At 53.0% G+C, this 17,887-nt stretch overlaps 2 protein-coding genes across 3 annotated transcripts; one reads left to right on the top strand and one right to left on the bottom strand.

The window, feature by feature from the left end:
• Window positions 1–112: 112 nt before the first annotated feature.
• On the bottom strand, window positions 113–3,756 carry SEPTIN1 (septin 1). Of its 2 annotated transcripts, none has more exons than XM_071211198.1 (11): window positions 3,709–3,756; window positions 3,441–3,531; window positions 3,265–3,351; window positions 2,863–2,986; window positions 2,417–2,551; window positions 2,204–2,321; window positions 1,594–1,695; window positions 1,389–1,488; window positions 980–1,145; window positions 653–743; window positions 113–545 (listed from the first exon to the last, which is right to left on the bottom strand). In XM_071211198.1, the coding sequence occupies exons 1-11, from the start codon at window positions 3,709–3,711 to the stop codon at window positions 459–461; spliced, it is 1,104 nt and encodes a 367-aa protein (XP_071067299.1). In that variant the 5' UTR covers window positions 3,712–3,756; the 3' UTR covers window positions 113–458. The 2 variants fall into 2 exon arrangements, with proteins under 2 accessions (XP_071067299.1, XP_012375447.2); XM_012519993.3 differs by having other exon boundaries at window positions 3,441–3,534; window positions 3,709–3,754.
• Window positions 3,757–10,757: 7,001 nt separating this feature from the next.
• Window positions 10,758–14,903, top strand: ZNF48 (zinc finger protein 48). Its single transcript, XM_058286065.2, has 3 exons — window positions 10,758–10,901; window positions 11,099–11,192; window positions 12,297–14,903. Exons 2-3 carry the CDS (start codon window positions 11,114–11,116, stop codon window positions 14,096–14,098), a joined length of 1,881 nt encoding a protein of 626 aa, XP_058142048.1. The 5' UTR covers window positions 10,758–10,901; window positions 11,099–11,113; the 3' UTR covers window positions 14,099–14,903.
• Window positions 14,904–17,887: the final 2,984 nt, after the last annotated feature.

Raw genomic sequence — 17,887 nt, 5'->3', positions numbered from 1 at the left:
TGGCCACCAAGGAGGTGCCCACGAAATTAATAGAGGCCCGCAGGCCTGGGTGGGGCGGCTCTCCGCCGGCGGCCGCCACTTAATCCAGCTGGCAGAAAGACCCGCGTGGGCATAAGGGAAGCTCGGTTTTTATTGAACACCCAGGTTGGCGGGAGAGCAGCAGCGCCCGAAGATGGAGAGGGGGGCTAGGAGAGAGGGCTGGGCGCTCCTGCCCGGGAGGTGGGCGGAGACCAGGGGCGGGGCCCCAACGCCCGGAGCTGGGAGAAAGCCACGCGGAGTAGCAAACAACCGCGCGAGCCAGGGCGGCCTAGAGGCGGCGGCTCCGGGATTGGGCGCTGGGCAAGGCTGGGACTCGGGGATTGGGTCAGACGCGGACAGGGGCGGAGCCGAGGTGAGGCGGGGCGGGGCCGAGTTGAGGCGGGGGCGGGGGCGGGGCCGGGGCGAGGCGGGGCGGGGCCTCAGAGCGCCTCCGACTGCTCGCCGGGGGCCTGGCTCTGCTGCATCTGGGCTTGCATCTTCTCCAGCATCTCCTGCATGCGACGTAACTGTGCGGGGCAAGAGTGCGGGCGGTGGAACCCGGCAAGGCCAGAGGGGGACCTCGCAGGGGGCCTGGAACCTTGGGGGCGGGTGAGGGAGCGAGGCGCTGGTTCACCTCTTCGTCCTTCTCGCGAATCAACTTCTCCGTCTCGGCCAGCGGCAGCATGGGCAGCGGGATCTCTGTGGCGCTCTGGCGGGAAAGCTTACTGGGGGCGAGGAGGGGAAGGAGGGGGACAGGAGTCAGGGGCAGGGCCTGGGGTTGTACGTCCCGCTGGAAGATAGGGCCTTGGCGAGCGTGGGATCCAGGGGAAGGTGCCATGTCCTGGAGGTAAGGGACCGAGGCCCAGTGGGAAGACTGGTCTTGGGGGCTGAGAGCGGGGCCTGGCCTGGGGGGCGGGGGCGGGGCCCTGGGCGCACCTCGGCAGTCTGCTCCCGCACTCACCTGCGGCTGGCGCGATCGCGTGCCCCAGGCCGGGCCAGGCTCTGCAGGCAACGGGCCCTGTAGCCCTCATAGAGCAGATCGTGCGTCACCTCCTTCAGGTCCTGCAGGTGGGTCTGCACCAGCATCCGTCTCAAGTTCAGGAAATCGCAGTGATGTGGATTTTCCACTGGAGGGCAGACCAGCAAGCGTCAGGGAGCTTCGGGGCCAGCTCCACCAGCCAAGGCCAGTCTGCCGGGCGTCCTGCCGCAGCCCTGCGGAGGGTCCGCGGTCTGCGGCCCGGGTGTCCCCTCTTTCGACTCCCAGGATCCCCGTGGCCGGAGCCTGCCCTGACCTTGCACGTTGGGTGCTGCCCACTCGGTGGCAGCCTGGGCTCCCTACCCTACTGGCAGAGAACACGGAGGAGCCTTACCCTCCACGGTGCCCCAGGAGTAACAGCGTCCCCTCACAGGCCGGGTCCCGCCGTCCCTTACCACTTCGCAGGAACCGACCACTGCGAAAGGGATGCTCTCCTAAAGGCCAGGGGTTAGAGGTCACCGTCGGCTCCCAGGGTGGGGGAGGGGCCAGAGACCTCTCTCAGCTTCCACCTCCACATCCGCCTCCTCTGCCTCTGGCACCTTCATCTCCGCGTCCTGCCTCTTGAAGTCTTCATCCTCATCAGAGTCACAGTCGGGAAACTGGTAGATGTTGATCTCTTCCTCCTTCAGCTGGTCCCGGATCTTGGAGGACCAAGAGCCAGTGGGAAACATGGAGAGGCAGAGCATGAGAGACAGTGTGGCCTGTGATGGGAAGCACAGGGACCCTGGGTGGCAGAGATGGCTAAACAGTCAATGAGGGGCAGAGACACAGATGGTGAGAAACCGAAGACAAAGACACCCTAACAGTGAAGACTGAGGCCTGGAAAGAGGCTAAGATGGGACAGACACCAAGAGAGAAAGACAAACGGAAACAGTGGGCCAGGGCTGTGAGGACACTGGCAGATGGGATGGTGGTCAGCATCCTGGGGCCAGAGGGATGTCAGGGGTCGTGGTGGTCAATGGCCCTGCCCCTCAGACAGGCCATGGCCCAGGGACTGCATATCCATCCTTTTCTGAAAGTTTCTCCCACAATCTAGCCTGACACATGAAGTTCCAAAAAGCCCAAGACGAAAGAATTCAGAGCTGAGTTCAGGTTTGGATGTGACCTGGGCCTTCACCCAGGCTCAAAGGTCAGAGGTCACCACCACACCTTCTGCTTGAGGGCCTGGGCTTCCTTAGGCGTCAGGGCATCAGCTTTGCCAATGACTGGGATGATGTTGACCTTCTCGTGCACTGCCCGGAGGAAAGCCACATCTAGGGGCCGGAGCCTGCATCCAGAGATCGGTTAGGAACCAGACCAAGGGTTTGGAGACACCCCGCTCCAACTCTCCCCAAATGTCTGCCCCCAAGTTGTCTTCCAGACCCCCGGCCGAAGGGTGAGATGAAGTAGAGGCAGCAGTGGACCCGGGAATCCTGGATGTTTTTCCGATTCAAGCCACTCTCGTCCCTAAGGTACTGCTCGAATTGTTCCTCGATGAAGCGTACCACGGGCAGCCAGCTGGAGTGTGGGGAGAGGGTGTGCAGGCAAAGGTCAGAGGCCACGGGGCAGGGAAGGGGGCAAGGCTAGCCAGGACTATGGGAGTGGCAGGTAGTTTCTTTGGCTTTACCCAAAGGCATCAGGGGAAACTGGCAAGGGTGTAGGTGAGACATTGGGAAGCACATATTGAGTACAGGACACTTTGAACCAGGTGGCCACTGGAAACAGGCACTGCCTCTTGGGTGAGGCTGGGTGGGAGCCAAGGCAGATCAGCCCTATGACTAAGTGGCCACTCTGAGGGGCTCAGCCCCTGCCCATCCCCTCCTCCTCACCAGTCTGAGCAGTCGACTGAGTCCCCAAAGCCAGGTGTGTCCACCAGGGTCAGCTTCACCTTAACACCCCCCTCCTCGATCTCCACGCCCCGGCGCTCGATGGTCAGCGTCTGTGTCAAGCGAGCTACAGGGACAGGAAGAGGTCTGGGAGCCCTGGTAGGGGTCTGCGGCAGGACTCATTTCCTTTCTCAGTATCACAGTCGGCCCCCTCCCATTTTTCAGGGGGAAGAAACTGAGTCTCAGAGGAAAGCAATGAACTGCTCAAGTCATCCAAAAAGCCCTGGGAGACCCGGATGGCAAGAGAAAGAGGGCAGCCCGGGGACACGGAGAGGGGGGTAAAGGGTAGCACAGGGACATGGGAGGGGAGTGAAGGGTAGTGCCTGGAGAAAAGGGGGATCTTACCGCCGACGGCTGGCAGCTGCCGATCCTCATAGAGGTTGGTGAGAAACAGGCTGTTGATGAGGGTAGATTTCCCCAGGCCTGACTCCCCTGTGGACAGTCCAGGCCCAGCCGCTCAGATGAGGGGACAGCCAGGGTCTCTAGAACCCCCCACCCACCCTCCAAGTCCCTCTCCAGACCTGCCACCATGAGTGTGAAGTCAAACCCCTTCTTGACAGACTTGCGGTGTAGCTGGTTGTGGAGGGCAGCGAAACCCACGTACTCCTTGTCCTGCTGGGGGGTGGACAATGTGAAACCATGGCGAGTAGCAGGCAGGGCTCTTGGTATCACCTCACCTGCTCCAGGGCTAGGTGAGGTCAGCCTACTGCAGGACGACCTGGGCCTGGGGACTATGGGGGCAGGGGGCCAGGGGCAGAGATGCCTGGGTCCCCGGACTTCAGGACTCACCATGGCCCCGCTAGCTATAGCTGCACCTGCCGTCGCTCCCCACTTCCTCTGGTGGGGCAGGAAGTTGAGTGCAGCAAACAAGGGGGCGGGCAGTGTAGAAAGCTGAGATACGGAAACTGGCCCAGGCCCAGAGAGATGCGGAAAGCCCCGACCAAGGATACCTGGGGTCCCTGCCTCCTCGATCCCTTTGCCCATAACCCTTAGAAGCAGCTTTGCTGTATAATTTTTTTTCTTTGCACACCTTTATTCCAAGTCCCACTGTGGCTCCATCACTCTGGTGGGAGGTAGGAGGTAGGCAAAAGGAAGGAAGCAGACTGCTCTCCCTTACAAGGGAGATGAAGGCTTTGACAGGGAAGGTTAAAAAAAAAATGCTCCCAGGATCTGAGTGGACCAGAAGTCATAGGTAACAGATTTAGGATGGAAGGAGCCATCAGTGGAAGTTTTCCTTGCCAATTCATGCAATGGATTTTAAAAAAAAATTTCTCTCCCCACCCCCATTGTGTTTTTTCATTTTTTTTTATTTTCCTGCCCCCTCCCCAGTTGTTGTTTGTGCTTATTGTCTGCTCCCTGTGTCCATTCACTGTGTATTCTTCAATGTCTGCCTCCAGGAATGGATGCCAGGACCTCCGGTGAGGGAGAGAGGCACTCAATTGCTTGAGTCACTTCATCTTCCCTGTCTGCTGTGTCTCTCTTTGTTGCATCATCTTATTGCGCCAGCTCTCCGCAGCACAGGCCAGCTTCCCTTCACCAGGAGGCTCCAGGAATCAAACCCAGGGCCTCCCATGTGGTAGACAGGAGCCCAATTGCTTAAGCCACATCTGTCGTCCCCCCCCCCCCCCATTGTTTGCACTTGCTGTCTGCTCTCTGTGTCTGTTCTTTGTGTGTACATCTTTTTTTCTAGGAGGCACCAGGAAAACCAAATCTGGGACTTCCCATGTGGGAGGGAGGCATCCAATGGTTTGAACCACCACTGCTCCCAAAATGGATTCTTAAAAGGACTCCAGGTCTTTAGACACCACCATGAGAGAGACTTTCCTTCAGAATCCTGGCCTAGGCACTCCCCTGCTCCACCTCCTATGGGGGCTCCCCAAAACCTCAGCATCTAGTCTTGAGTTCTGGCCTGGCAGCATATGCCTCCCCCATCTGACCTCATGGCCCCATTTCTCACCCAAAAATCTTTGCTTTGCCCACATTGAGCTTTTGATTCTGCACCAGGTGAACTGCTGTTCCTCCTTCAAAGTTTGATTCAAAGGGCTCTCCCTCCTCTATGAAACCTCCCACAACCACCACAGGCTGGCCACCTCCTCCTCTGGACTCCCCAGCACCTTTCACAGATTCCTCCAATGCCCACATTTGCTTACCTGGCTGTCTCCTCCACTGCTCCCAGCTGAGCTCTCTCTGGGCAGGAGCCATGTCTTCCTAATTCCTGTATGTGGGAAAATAATTACTTGTGCCTTATTGTAAATGTTACACCTGCTCTGTTGTAGATGTTGCAGTTGTTCCTTATTGTAGATGATGGTTCAGTTCTGAGAGCAAACAGCTGCTTGGTAGTTTCCCAATAAATACGAGGTAGAAACTAGGGTCAAGGCTCGCAGTTCCAAAAGCTATGAGTGTCCTGGTCTCATCTTTATCTCCTCTCTTGTGTGTCTCTCTGTCCTTTATTTCTTTAAGTTCTGTGTTGCCTTCCTTTCAAGCCAACCTATCCTGAACTGATAGCAACACTATATCCCCAGTGTCTCACACAGAAGATATCAATAATTAAAATCCTAGATGAATGAGTGAATTAATTCAGTTGGGGCCAAAGGCTGGGGGGCTGCAGAACAGGTAATAGCATTGCTTTGGAGTCAGAACAAACTTCTCATATCCTACCTCTACCCATTGCTAGCTGTGTAAACTTGGGCAAGTCATTTGATCTCTCTGAACCCCAGTTTCCTCCTGGTAAAATGGAAAACACACTTTAGCTCTGTTATCAGAACACAGAGAGGGCCAAGTACATGGGCTTTGTATTCGATCAGTTATAGATACAAACCCTGGCTTTAGCATGGGCATGTAAATTAACCTCTCTGAACCTTTAAAGTTAGTCTCTTCACCATGGACTACAAGGCCCTGCTCTCTCTCCAATCCCATTTTTTTTCTCCACTCCTGTTTATTTTTCTCTTTTAGGCCCGTAGCATACTCCCCACCCACCACCAGACAACAACTCTCATGCCCTTAATGCATTTTTGTTTTTTAGTTTGTATGTGGCTTGGGAAATGTAGTGTAGTGTGTTTTGAGGGTAAATTTTAATGTACATACACAGTATATGTTTACACAAATGAGTATATAAATGTCATTGTGAACTAAGCCCATCCACATTGCCATGTATATAGCTTATCTGCATGAACCTCATTTCTATGGTTCTCCTCAGGCAACCTTGAGAGTCACCTCCCTGGGTCTTCCTTTCCTTGTCTGCCACATGGGATTGGAAACTCCTGCTACACCCAAGCCACAGGTTGGGTAAAGATCCTGTGATGTTAGAGACCTATGGAAGTTAGGAACTACATGACCACAGCTCCTGAGGTTAACCTCTCCGTTGACTCATTTTCTTTGTTAAATGGCACCATCAATAAGCCCACTTTATAGGGTCATGATGGGGATTATGTGGGTTAATACACATGAAGCTCTGTACAGAAAGTACAGGGCTTGGCATCCACGATGAGCTCATGCAAAAATGTTAATTACTGTCTTACATGAGCTGAGGCGTGGGATGGAAGCCACCAGCTCAAATCTCCTGACTACTCTTCTGGATTAGTTGCTGCTGACCCAGATGGGGTGAATATGTCAGGACCATGGCCCTCTGGGGAGACAGAGACAGCCACAAATGAGTGTCACACACAGCCTGCCTGCTAAAAGTGTAGTAAGAATAAACGGAGTTCTTAGAATTGAGCAAAAGGGAGGCATTAATTATACCCCTTCCCACTGCAGGGCAGCCCTTCCTCCTGCATGTCCCATCAGGCTGAGCAGACCCATGGTCTTAATCAAAACCCTGAACCCATCCCTTCCCCTCTCTCCACAAGCATATCCGAGTGATTTCCAAGTCCTGCCTGTCAACCAGAAAAAAATTGGTCCCCTTCTCTCCATCCCCTCCACCCCCTTGGTTCTGTCCTAGGTTCACTCTGATCAGCTCTTTTCAATAGCTTTTAAGAAAGTAACTCATTTGTTCATTTATTGATTATACAACCAACATACAGTCAACACAGAAAAATTAGAAATGCAGTTGAATCAGAAAAAAAAATCTAATATTGTTACCCTGATATAACCCCATTTTGGTGTTTATCCTTCCAGATTTTTCCTATGCATATATATATGTGTGTATGTATATAAATATATTTTGACAAAAATAGGATCACATGGAAACTTCATTTGTTACTTAATGTGTTCTGTATTCCGTACCTCTCTGTGATAATGCACATTCTATATTATTATCTTCATAGATGCTTAGTATTTAGGTTGGGTTCCCATTTTTTTCCTATGCTAGTCAATGCTGAGTTAGGAGGAACATGTGCTACTCTTGTGCACTTGTCCAACCACTTCTTTGGGTTTAATTTCTGCAATGGGCATTACTGAGTCCAAAGAGGTCACATATTTATGGCGTGTGTGTACATTAACAAATTGCCCGGCCAAAAAGGTTCTTGGCTCATCTGGTCATTGTGTTAAGTGTGAAGTGGATATGAATTAATAGTGATACAATACAATATTCTATTCACATGTTTATTAAATCCAAAAAATTATGCCTAGTCATTCATGTGTTGAGATATGGGGTCTGTTCACATGGAGAAAAGAAAGTCCTACTTTCAGCTTCATATGGGGCGATATGGGGTGGAAAGCTCCCTTCCCATGTAACATTTACCAGGATTAGTTCTTTTTCATCTCAACCATGATGATGTGGGCTATGGGTGGGAGGCTCTTTGTCTCTTCAGATAACCTAAGCTGTCTGACTTGTGGGTGTGAAAAGGTAAGAGGCTGCAGTCCTGCCCTTGGTGACAATGGCAACAGACTCCAGTCCCAGGAAATAGTTTAACAATGCAAGGTCTATAAACTTTAAGTATTTAGGGGAAATGCAAACAAAATATGCTAAAAGCTTATCTAGAATGTATGAAATCCATGCTAAAAGTTTACCTAAGATGTGGAAGATATATATGCTAATTCAAGCCTATTGAGAACTGAAACAAAGGGACCATTTAATCTTTCCTCTCTGTATAAAAGAAATTTGAAAGTCTTGTTCGGGGCTTGGGATTGAAACAGAAAGCTCCCGAGTTTGCCGGCTGTCAATAAACCATTTTTCCTTCTCAAAATCATTCCTGAGTCCTGGCCTCTCTATACGCAAATAATTGAACCTCTCTCAAATTCTACAACAATGATGCACCATCAATGTCTTCATAGTTACCTATGCCCCTACCAGGCATATCTGGGGCAGCTTCTGTGTCTTTAGACCAGAGGCCAGTTTTCAGGCCAAATAACTCCGGGTTTTATCTTTTCAAAGTCAGAGCTGGCTCAGCAAGTGAGTTAATTATGGTGCATAAACTGGCCAGCCTTCTGGGAAGCTTCCTCCACAAGGGGTTGGCTCTTTGCTGACTGATACCCTCCTACCTTTGTTACCCAGCACAAGTGTTTGGTCTTTAGCTTCCACAGTTTTCCTATTATGTTCACTCATGGCACATTAAAACAGGACTATTCTCTATTTTCTTCTCTGATCATAGGTCATGATCACCTCTGGAACTCAAGTTTCTAGCACATAGCAAGTTTTCAGTTAGCCTGTGGACCACTGTTTATTTCATTCCCTCTGCCTGGAGTTCTTCATTCAACCTCCACTCCAGCCAGGCTCTAGACTGTGCTGAAATCTTGTACATCCTGAAAGTGATGTGGGCTATGGGTGGGAGGCTCTTTGTCTCTTCAGAGATAACCTAAGCTGTTTGACTTGTGGGTGTGGAACGGTAAGAGGCTGCAGTCCTGCCCTTAGTGACAATGGCAAGGACTCCAGTCCCAGGAAACAGTTTAACAATGCAAGGTCTATAAACTTTAAGTATTTAGGGGAAATGCAAACCTAATATGCTAAAAGCTTATCTAGAATGTCTGGAGTCCATGCTAAAAGCTTACCTAAGATGTGGAAGATATATATGCTAATTCAAGCCTCTTGAGAACTGAAACAAAGGGACCATTTGGCCTTTCCTTTCTGTATAAAAGAAATTTGAAAATCGTTTGGGGCTCGGGATTGAAACAGAAAGCTCCCAAGTCCAGCCGGCCGTCAATAAACCATTTTTCCTTCTCAAAATCATTCCTGAGTCCTGGCCTCCCTATACACAAATAATTGAACCTCTCTCAAATTCTACAACAAAAGGATCAGCTCAAGTTCCACCTTCTCCTTCCTTGGTTACTCCAGCCCAAACTGTTGTAGCTGATATTTTTTACTAAGAATTTTATACACAGTAATCCACTACCATGGTCAAACACGGTGAGTGATAAGGCCAGGAATTACACTATGTAAAGAGTCCTCAAAGAGAGTCCACAGCCACTAAACTCTGTAAAAGTTCTCTTTCTGTGCTACATTCCCAAAATATCCGTTCATAAGATCAATAAATAAGCTGTCACATCTGCACATCTCCATATCCTACAGGGCTGAAAGAACCCTGAGGAGTTCCTTTGTATTTCCAGGATCTAGCAGTGTCTAGGTATTAGCTCGTGATCGAGAACTAGGCACAGCGTCTAACATCCACGTACACTCATTCCCAGGGAGACTAGAAGTCTTCCGGCTCTCCCACACTCTCTCAAATGGGTCCATATAACTGTCTTAAGTCCTTACATTTATCTATTTTAATTGTTTGTGTCCTTGCACCTTTAAACAGGCCTAGGATAAACTGGTGTTTGTTTCATCTTTAACTACTGGTTTAGTACTAAAGTGTTAATAAATAGGAATTAATATCCGAACCATGGGCAGACCCCTTGAGGCTCTCCCTCTCCCCAAAGACAAACCAGCCCAGAGGACAGATATTGGGGGTTCATGACCTTAGAGCCTGGGGTCCCCTGGAACACAGCCCCAGCCAGGCCACACTAGGATGGGAAACGGTTTGCTTTTTCAGGCCTTCCCTCAAACTTGGTCTTTGTAGGGCTGTGGACCTGTCCTTCCTCCTCCCATAGCCGTTCTTTGTGTCCCCGTCTCACAGACTGCGGTCCTTTGTTCTCCACCCCGGGGCCTGTTTCACTCCAGGCTCGGTCACTGCGTCCCTCATTGCTCCCCTACCTCTGCTTCAATGACTTTCTCTTTTGTCTATTTCCACATCTCCTTGTCTCTGTCCGCCAGTCGTTTGCTCCGGTATTTTTGGTCTGCGGTTGTCTCTATCATTGGGTCCTCTCTGACTCAGAGGTTATGACTTTGTCTAGGTCTCTGACTCAGGGTCTCTGTTCTGGCAACCAGGTCAGATTCCTCCGTCTCTCTCTCCCCATCGTCTACCTGGCAGCTGCCTCTTGCCTCCGCTCCAGCCTCGGTCTCCCCCTGCCCAGCCCCCACCCCCGGCCTGCAGTTCCCAGCCCGCGGCCTCTCCGACCCGCCTCGCTTTGTTTCTCCAGTCTCGGCGCCCCGCCCCCGCCCCGTCTGGGGTCTCCGCCGCCCTCTGCCGCCCTTTGTCTGCCTGGGTCTCTTCCCCCACCCCTTTCCCTGGCTCCGTCTTTGCATCCGTCTCTCTTTGTCTCTTCCGGGCCCGAGTGGCCGGCGCTCTCGGTCGGCCCCGGAGGTCGGCGCGGGTGGCCCGAGACACGGTGACAATTTGGAAGCGTCTTGGCCTCGTCATCCAGCTCCAGCCCAGGAGGCACACGGTTAATACCACTGAGTTCGGGCCGCCGTCCTCGGCTTAGAGTAGCCCTCTCGGCGGCACGCGGCCGCCCGCCGGCCACCGAGCTTCAGCCGACGCGGGCGGCCCCACAGGCGCGCGGTTCCGCCAAGGTCCTAGAGAGGCTCCGTGCGGCCCGGCGCTTCCGCTTCCCGTCCCCGCCCCCGGCGGCCGTCCCCGGGGCGCCTGGATTCCAGCCCCCTCCCGGTTTGGCACGGAGCCCGCATCCCGGGGCCGCCGGCGGCTCGGGCACCCCGCCCCGCCGAGGAGCTCCGGAGGGCGCCGGGGTGGCGGAGCCGAGGTGGCGGAGCCGGGGTGGCGGCCGGCGAGGTGAGAGGGGCAGCTGTGTGCCGGGGTGGAGCAGCAGGTGCAGGGGCGGCGGGCGGCGCGGGCGGGGGCTACCGGGAGCCGCACCCGGCCCTCGGCGCTGGACGCTGCCCGGTGCCCGCGCCGGCCGGCAGAGGGCGGCGGCCGGGCGCCGCGGGCCGCACGTGGCGGGGTGACCGTGGGATTGTGCTCTCGCTCAGGGCGACGTGCGGGCAATGGAGCGCGCCGTGGAGCCCTGGAGCCCGGATCTCCACGGCCCAGAGGAGAGGGAGCAGCCGAGAGGCGCCCGCACAGGTGAGGGCCGCAGCGGTGGGCCGCCAAGGACAGGTAGTGCTCGGGTGGGGGCTCTGGTGCTGGGCTCTGCCCGGCCAAGACCCACAGAAAATCGGACCTCCAGGGAGAGGCAGAGGGGAGCAAAAAACCCAGGGAGGGAGGCAATGTTTATGAGCACCAGCGGTGTGCCAGGCCGCGTCCCAAGGACTCAGCCCTCCACCCCATCTCCATTCTCAGAGTCTCTGCCCTACTTCTGGTCTCACTCTCTCATCTCGGCAATTCCAGTAGCCTTTCCTCTTCCCCTTTCTCTCCAATGGTGCACTCTGCAGCCAGATTGATATTTCTAAATCCAGATCTAATCCTGTCTCTCTTCTCAAAAACCGTCCCCCTGCCTGCTTACTAATTAAATGTCTTAATCTAGTATTCAATCCAAACCTCTGCTCAGCCTAGGGCCAACATACTGCCTGAGTTTTATCTTCCATTCCTCTTCACGGATTACTCTTTCCTCTGCTCTGAATGCCTGTCACTGTCACCTTATCTGCCATTCTCTTTCAACAACACCTTATCAATCTGAGCCCATAATTATTTACACTTTATCTTATCTGTCCTACCAAACACAAGCATCTTGAGGGAAGAATGTGTGTCTGAGTCCAGTAGGTGCTCTCTGAAGGATAACTGAAGTAATAAATAAAAGAATGGGCTAACAAAAAGAGATAATGGAAGTAGCATATACTAAGTTTTCAAGTAAGACAATGTAGTTAAAAACACAGGCCTGGAAGTCAGACTGAGTGGCTTTGCTACTTTGTAACTTTTATAACCTTGGGCAATTTAAACAAACTCTGGCTCTCAATGCCTTCAACTTTCTAATGGAGATAGTAATAGTCTTATCTCATAGGGTTGTTGTAAGGATTCAATAACACTAAGTGGAGTATTGGCAGATATTAAGGGCAATAGTTTTTTAAAAAGGAACTTATTATTATTGAGAAGCACAGACAATAATAAGAGCTCTGGAAGTTCAGAGGAAAAAGAGGTCCTTGTGACCATGGTTTGTCAAGGAAGTTTTCTTGGGGAAGTTGCTATCCAAGATAGGACAGCATCTACAACTCCCTTTTTCTCCCCCCCCAGGTCTGGGGAGTGAGAATGTGGAGATTTCTCAGCCGGATGAGTTTGAACATACCCCACAGGAGGATGACTTGGAATTCAAGGAAGAGGAAGATTTGGTCCCAGGTCACGAAGTAGGAAATGCCCCTCTCAAATCTGAAGGCATCCAGACCTGGGATGACTTGTGGGTCCAGAGAGAGGGTCCAGGAAAGCCTCAGCCTCGGGACAGAGGTCCCCGGCTCCTGGGAGAACCACGGTGGGGCCAGACTAGTGATCGGGCCGCTGTGTGTGGCGAATGTGGGAAGAGCTTCCGGCAGATGTCAGATCTAGTGAAACACCAGCGGACCCACACAGGGGAGAAACCTTACAAGTGTGGGGTCTGTGGCAAGGGCTTTGGGGATAGCTCTGCCCGTATCAAACACCAGCGAACTCATAGCGGTGAGAAGCCCTACAGAGCCCGGCCACTGGCCCAGGGCCCCCCAAAGATTCCTCGGCCCCGGATCCCTGCTGGTGAGCGCCCTACTATCTGTGGTGAGTGTGGCAAGAGCTTCCGGCAGAGTTCGGATCTGGTGAAGCACCAGCGGACACACACAGGTGAGAAGCCCTACAAGTGTGGCATCTGTGGCAAGGGCTTTGGTGACAGTTCTGCCCGCATAAAGCACCAGCGGACACACCGGGGGGAGCAGCCTCCCCGGCCGGTGGTGCCCCGGCGGCGGCCATCTCGGGCAGCCACAGCAGCGGCACAGGGACCCAAGACCCAGGACAAGCCATATATCTGCACTGATTGTGGCAAAAGGTTTGTGCTCAGCTGCAGCCTCCTGAGCCACCAACGCAGTCACCTGGGGCCCAAGCCCTTTGGCTGTGATGTGTGTGGGAAGGAGTTTGCCCGGGGCTCAGACCTGGTGAAGCACCTGCGGGTGCACACGGGCGAGAAACCCTACCTATGCCCCGAGTGTGGTAAGGGCTTTGCTGACAGCTCGGCTAGGGTCAAGCACCTCCGTACCCACAGTGGTGAGAGGCCTCATGCCTGCCCAGAGTGCGACCGTACCTTCAGCCTCAGCTCCACCCTCCTCCGCCACCGCCTCACCCATATGGAGCCCCAGGACTTTGGCTTCCCAGGCTACCCCATGGCTCCCCTGATCCCCAGCCCACCCCCCAGCACAAGCCCACCCCCGCCTCCGCTTGGCACCAGCCCCCTGCTGATACCCCGCAGTCCTCCACACTCAGGTGATGGGCCCTTTGGCCTGCCCGGCTTAGAGCCGGAGCCTGGGGGCCCACAGGCTGGGGAGCCCCCACCACCACTGGCAGGCGACAAACCCCACAAGTGCCCCGAATGTGGCAAGGGCTTCCGCCGGAGCTCGGACCTGGTGAAACACCACCGTGTGCACACAGGGGAGAAACCCTACCTCTGCCCTGAATGCGGCAAGGGTTTTGCCGACAGCTCAGCCCGAGTCAAGCACCTCCGCACCCATCGTGGTGAACGGGCCCGGCCACCACCACCGTCCACTCTCCTTCGGCCCCATAACCCTCCCGGCCCAGCACCCACAGCCGCTCGGCCCCGAGTCCGAGCCCAGCCCTCTGGACCCAGCCAGCCCCATGTGTGTGGCTTCTGTGGGAAGGAGTTCCCCCGGAGCTCAGATCTGGTCAAGCATAGGCGCACACACACTGGGGAGAAGCCATACAAGTGTGCGGAGTGTGGCAAGGGTTTTGGTGATAGCTCTGCCCGTATCAAGCACCAGCGTGGGCACCTGGTCCTGAGGCCATTTGGGACAGGGGATGGTCGAGCAAGGCCCCTCAAGGAGGAGCCGCCGACAGGACTGGAATGATGGGGTCCAGGGAGGGTGGAAGCAAAATGGGAGGGTATCTGCTGCTTAAGCAGAAATGAAAGGGCCTGGGAGGTGGTGGGAGGGAGAAGGAGGGGAAGAAATGGGGCAAAGGAGTGAATAGATGGAGACTGGAGACAATGACCTTGAAGCTCAGGGAACTGTCCTGGCTGGACTCAGTCAGGACCTTGCCAGTATGGGCTATACTCCCAGCTTCTTGAACAGTGCCTGGTACACAGTGGGCACTCAATAAATATATATATTTTTAATGAATAAACTTCACCTGAGGGAGCTAAAAGAAACCTAAATTCCTGCTGCCTCTTAACTGTTGAGGACTGACCTTTCTCAACACTGCCCTCGGGAGATCAGCACCCTGAACCAGGGTTTGACTGCATGAGCTGCAGCAATGAGATTTCTGAAGTGGAAGGTGACAGAACAGGGGGCAGGGACATCCTGACCATCCTTCTGATGGGAAGAGTATTGCCGTGAATTGGGTAGTACTCACCCCAGCCTCAGGCCACTGGGCATGGTCTCAGCCAGGAAGGGCACTCTTGGGCACACCCTAGGCCCATCTGTCCTTGACGACCCCACCCCACCCCACCCCACCACCTGGACATTGAACACTGGCAGGTGAGAGATATCAGAAGGAGCACTCATGGCATCTGGTCTGGATGCCGAGCCCAGGCCCTTCTGATGGACATCAGCACAGCTGGCTGAGAGACTGGGGTTAGGGGAGGCCAGGGAAGCCCGAAGTTTCAACAGCCACATCTCCATCTGTCACTTTGCCAATAAACTGCTTCTTGTACAAGGCCTAGACTGTGTGTGTGTGCGGGGCGGGGGGGGGGGGGGGGGGAGGACACATGTTTGGGGGCTGGAGAATGTGTAGGGGGGCCGCCACAGGCGAAACATGCGTCAACTTGTGTGGTCCCCTTACCGTCTTTGAGCCTGTTAAAAGTGGTTGTCTTGGCATAGTTGGCTGCTTTCTGTGTCCAACATCTGGGCCAGAAACGGCCGCCAGGCCGTCAACTGATGCCCCAGGCCTGATGTCTGGCTGCCCGCAGGCGCCACCTATGCCACAACATCGAGCGCGACCCTTAAAAGGAGAAATACGCAACGCCGGGGAGGGAGGGCACACGACACTGGGTTGGCGGTTGGTTCGTGGAGCGCTGTTGCTATGGTGACAGGAACCCGGAGAAAGGCGGCCTACCAGTAGGGCGCGGGCGCAGAGGGTGCCTCCATAGATAAACACAATCTTGGGAGACACCGGGAAACGCCCGGCTCCACCTCCCTGAGAGGAACAGGTCATTTGACTGCACAGCCCAAAGTGAGGAAAAAGCGGATGCCTCTCCTTTGGAAAAGGCAACACCATATTTCCGAACGACCCAGGAATCATTTGGAGACAGAGTTCCAATTCCTAGGCTTTTCCGAGAACGGCGCCAATAGGAAAGAAAGGCTGTCCTGATTGGCTAGGCTCAAGAAAGACTGGGGCGGTTGATCCACCCAACCAATGAAGTACACCATTGCTTTGCAACTCCCGCCCCTTCCGGGGTCTCAGCCGAGAATCGCGCGAGAATGGGCCCTGGGTGGAAGCTCTCGCGAGGTCTTAACTTAGTGCACAGTCTTCTCGGAAACCTTGCGATTTTCTCACCTCTTTGGGGTCATAGGCATACTTGGAACCCTGGAATTTTGCTTTCGGGCCTGGGTTCTTGGCGGAGGTCCAGACGCGCACACACGTAGCCTGAGTGGGATCGTTTTTGGAGCTTTTGGTAGATCCTCCTGGTTTCTAGTTTGTGCTACCAGTTCGGGCTCCAAGCCGGCGTGCCGTGAACGTCCCAAAATTACATCTGACTGCCATGTTTCCCCAGTGCCCTCGCTGTAGAGCGGAACCCCCAGCTGGACCTTCGACGTGTATGGTTTCAACCCTGCATTTACACGTGCTGTTTCCTTGAAGTGCCTCTTTTGCTATTAACCTCTCGTTGCAAAACACCTTAAGCATTACTTCGTTTCAAAGTCTGCTTGACCCTCCAGCCTGAGTTAGAGTTACCTGCTTTGAGCAACTCCGATCTGAGTACTTAACACATTGAGAGTTTCTTGAGGATGAAGTCACACAGCTTTCAAGCATAAGATGGTGAATTCCAAGTGTAGCAAGGGCTATGATGACGGACAGAAGGCATACAGCAGAAGAGAATCCTGCCTCTTGAAAGCAGTGACATTTATGTTTGGATATGAAATTGGAAGTGGACTAAGAAGGGGATGAGGTGGGGAATGGGAGGGGAGACGATCTACTTAGAGTGAACTAGTATGTGCCACGTCTTTGGGGATTCAGGAACTAAAGTCAAGTTATAGTGGGGTTGAAGGCAGTTCAGAAAGGCAGAGTAGGAGTAAGGCAAAAACTTTTCCAAATTCAACTTTGTACCTTCCACTCCTGACGCGCCTGGCACACGATAGGCCTCACTAAATTTTTCTCTGAAGTTTTCCTGGAACATGATATACCTTTCACAACAGTTTACAACCTCACCAGTTATTACCTCCTTGTCAATCTGGCAAACTGCTACTCATCTTTGAAGGCCCTGCACATTCAGCTAGGCCTGCATCCAATTCCCACGCTCCTCAAGGGAGATATTCCCTTACTTTACTCTTCTCTTGTTGGAATACCTATTATTGTCGTTTTCATATAATATATGGATATTCCCAACTAGACAATAAGATTCTTAAGAACAGGGACTAGATCGGATTCTAGGTAGATAGCTGTACATGTTTATAAAGTAAATGGATGGAGCCTTTTTCTTCCTTTTACAAGCTCCTGTTCGAAAGTTCTCCCACAGTGGGAGGTCCCTTCCTTGTAAGGACTTTTGGTGCGCCCAGAGGAGAGGCAGGCCCCCAGCTGAGCCACTTTGAGGTGGTGTAAGGTGTCTCCTCACTGAATATCTCTGAACCAGAGCAGGCAGGCCTTGGCTTTCCCTGGAGGTAGGGCTTAAGCTATAACCAGACCCTTGTCTACCTCTCCTCCATCTCCCATGCTATGTTCCCTCTTGCCAGCTCACTTGGCTACAGCCACTTGGGCTTTCGTTCTGTTCTACAAACAAGCTTATTCTCACCTTAAGGCCTTTGCAGTTCTCTCTGTTTCCAACACTCTTCCTCCAGATTTTCAAAGAGCTAACCCTTTCTCATTCAAGACTCATATCAAATACTACTTCCTCCGAGATGTCTTCCCTGACCACATGAAAAAGTGTCCCAACCATATCTATTCCTAATCACATCGCCTTGCTCTATTTCCTTCATTGCACCTATCACTGTCTGAAATCATCTTGCTTATCTATGCATTTACTTGCTTACATTTTTTATACCCATGGCGGGGGGGGGGGGGGGGGGGGGACGGGACAGACACAGATGAGATTTTTGTCTGTTTTGTTCGCTACTGCATCTCCAGTACCTAGAAAGTTACCAGGTCTTCAGGGTAAGCATTTGTCTCCTTCTCAACTCTGGGGAAGGGCAAAAGTTTGACTGGATGTTATCCCAACTTCCAAATTATGCCCTGGACATTGCAGACTGAGGCTCAGGTTTGAGCCCTGGCTCTACCATCCATTTCCTTTGCAAACTCCTCTCTCAGAGGTAATTTGGCTTAATAGAAAGAGCTTTGGAATCTGCGACTTACCATTTAAGTGACTTTGAGCAAATTACTTAACTTCTCTAAGCTTTAATTTCTTCATTTCTCAACTGTAAACAATAGTATTGACCCCAACAGGGCTGTGTAAAGATGGAAAGGGACAATATGCCTATTAAAAGCACTTA

This window comes from Dasypus novemcinctus, chromosome 23 (assembly GCF_030445035.2).
Source record: "Dasypus novemcinctus isolate mDasNov1 chromosome 23, mDasNov1.1.hap2, whole genome shotgun sequence".
NCBI lineage: Eukaryota > Metazoa > Chordata > Mammalia > Cingulata > Dasypodidae > Dasypus > Dasypus novemcinctus.
The sequence above is the reverse complement of the archived record's forward strand: the minus strand, read 5'-3'. Positions and strand labels throughout refer to the sequence as shown.

Excerpts from the sequence above, each read along its gene's own strand:
- SEPTIN1 (XM_012519993.3), bottom strand. Across the intron at positions 744-979 it reads CGCGATCGCGCCAGCCGCAG|TAAGCTTTCCCGCCAGAGCG; the intron begins GTGAGTGCGGGA and ends CCTCGCCCCCAG. Across the intron at positions 546-652 it reads TTCGCGAGAAGGACGAAGAG|TTACGTCGCATGCAGGAGAT; the intron begins GTGAACCAGCGC and ends TGCCCCGCACAG.
- ZNF48 (XM_058286065.2), top strand. The coding sequence starts at position 11,114 with ATGGAGCGCGCCGTGGAGCCCTGGAGCCCGGATCTCCACGGCCCAGAG. Across the intron at positions 11,193-12,296 it reads GCCGAGAGGCGCCCGCACAG|GTCTGGGGAGTGAGAATGTG; the intron begins GTGAGGGCCGCA and ends CTCCCCCCCCAG.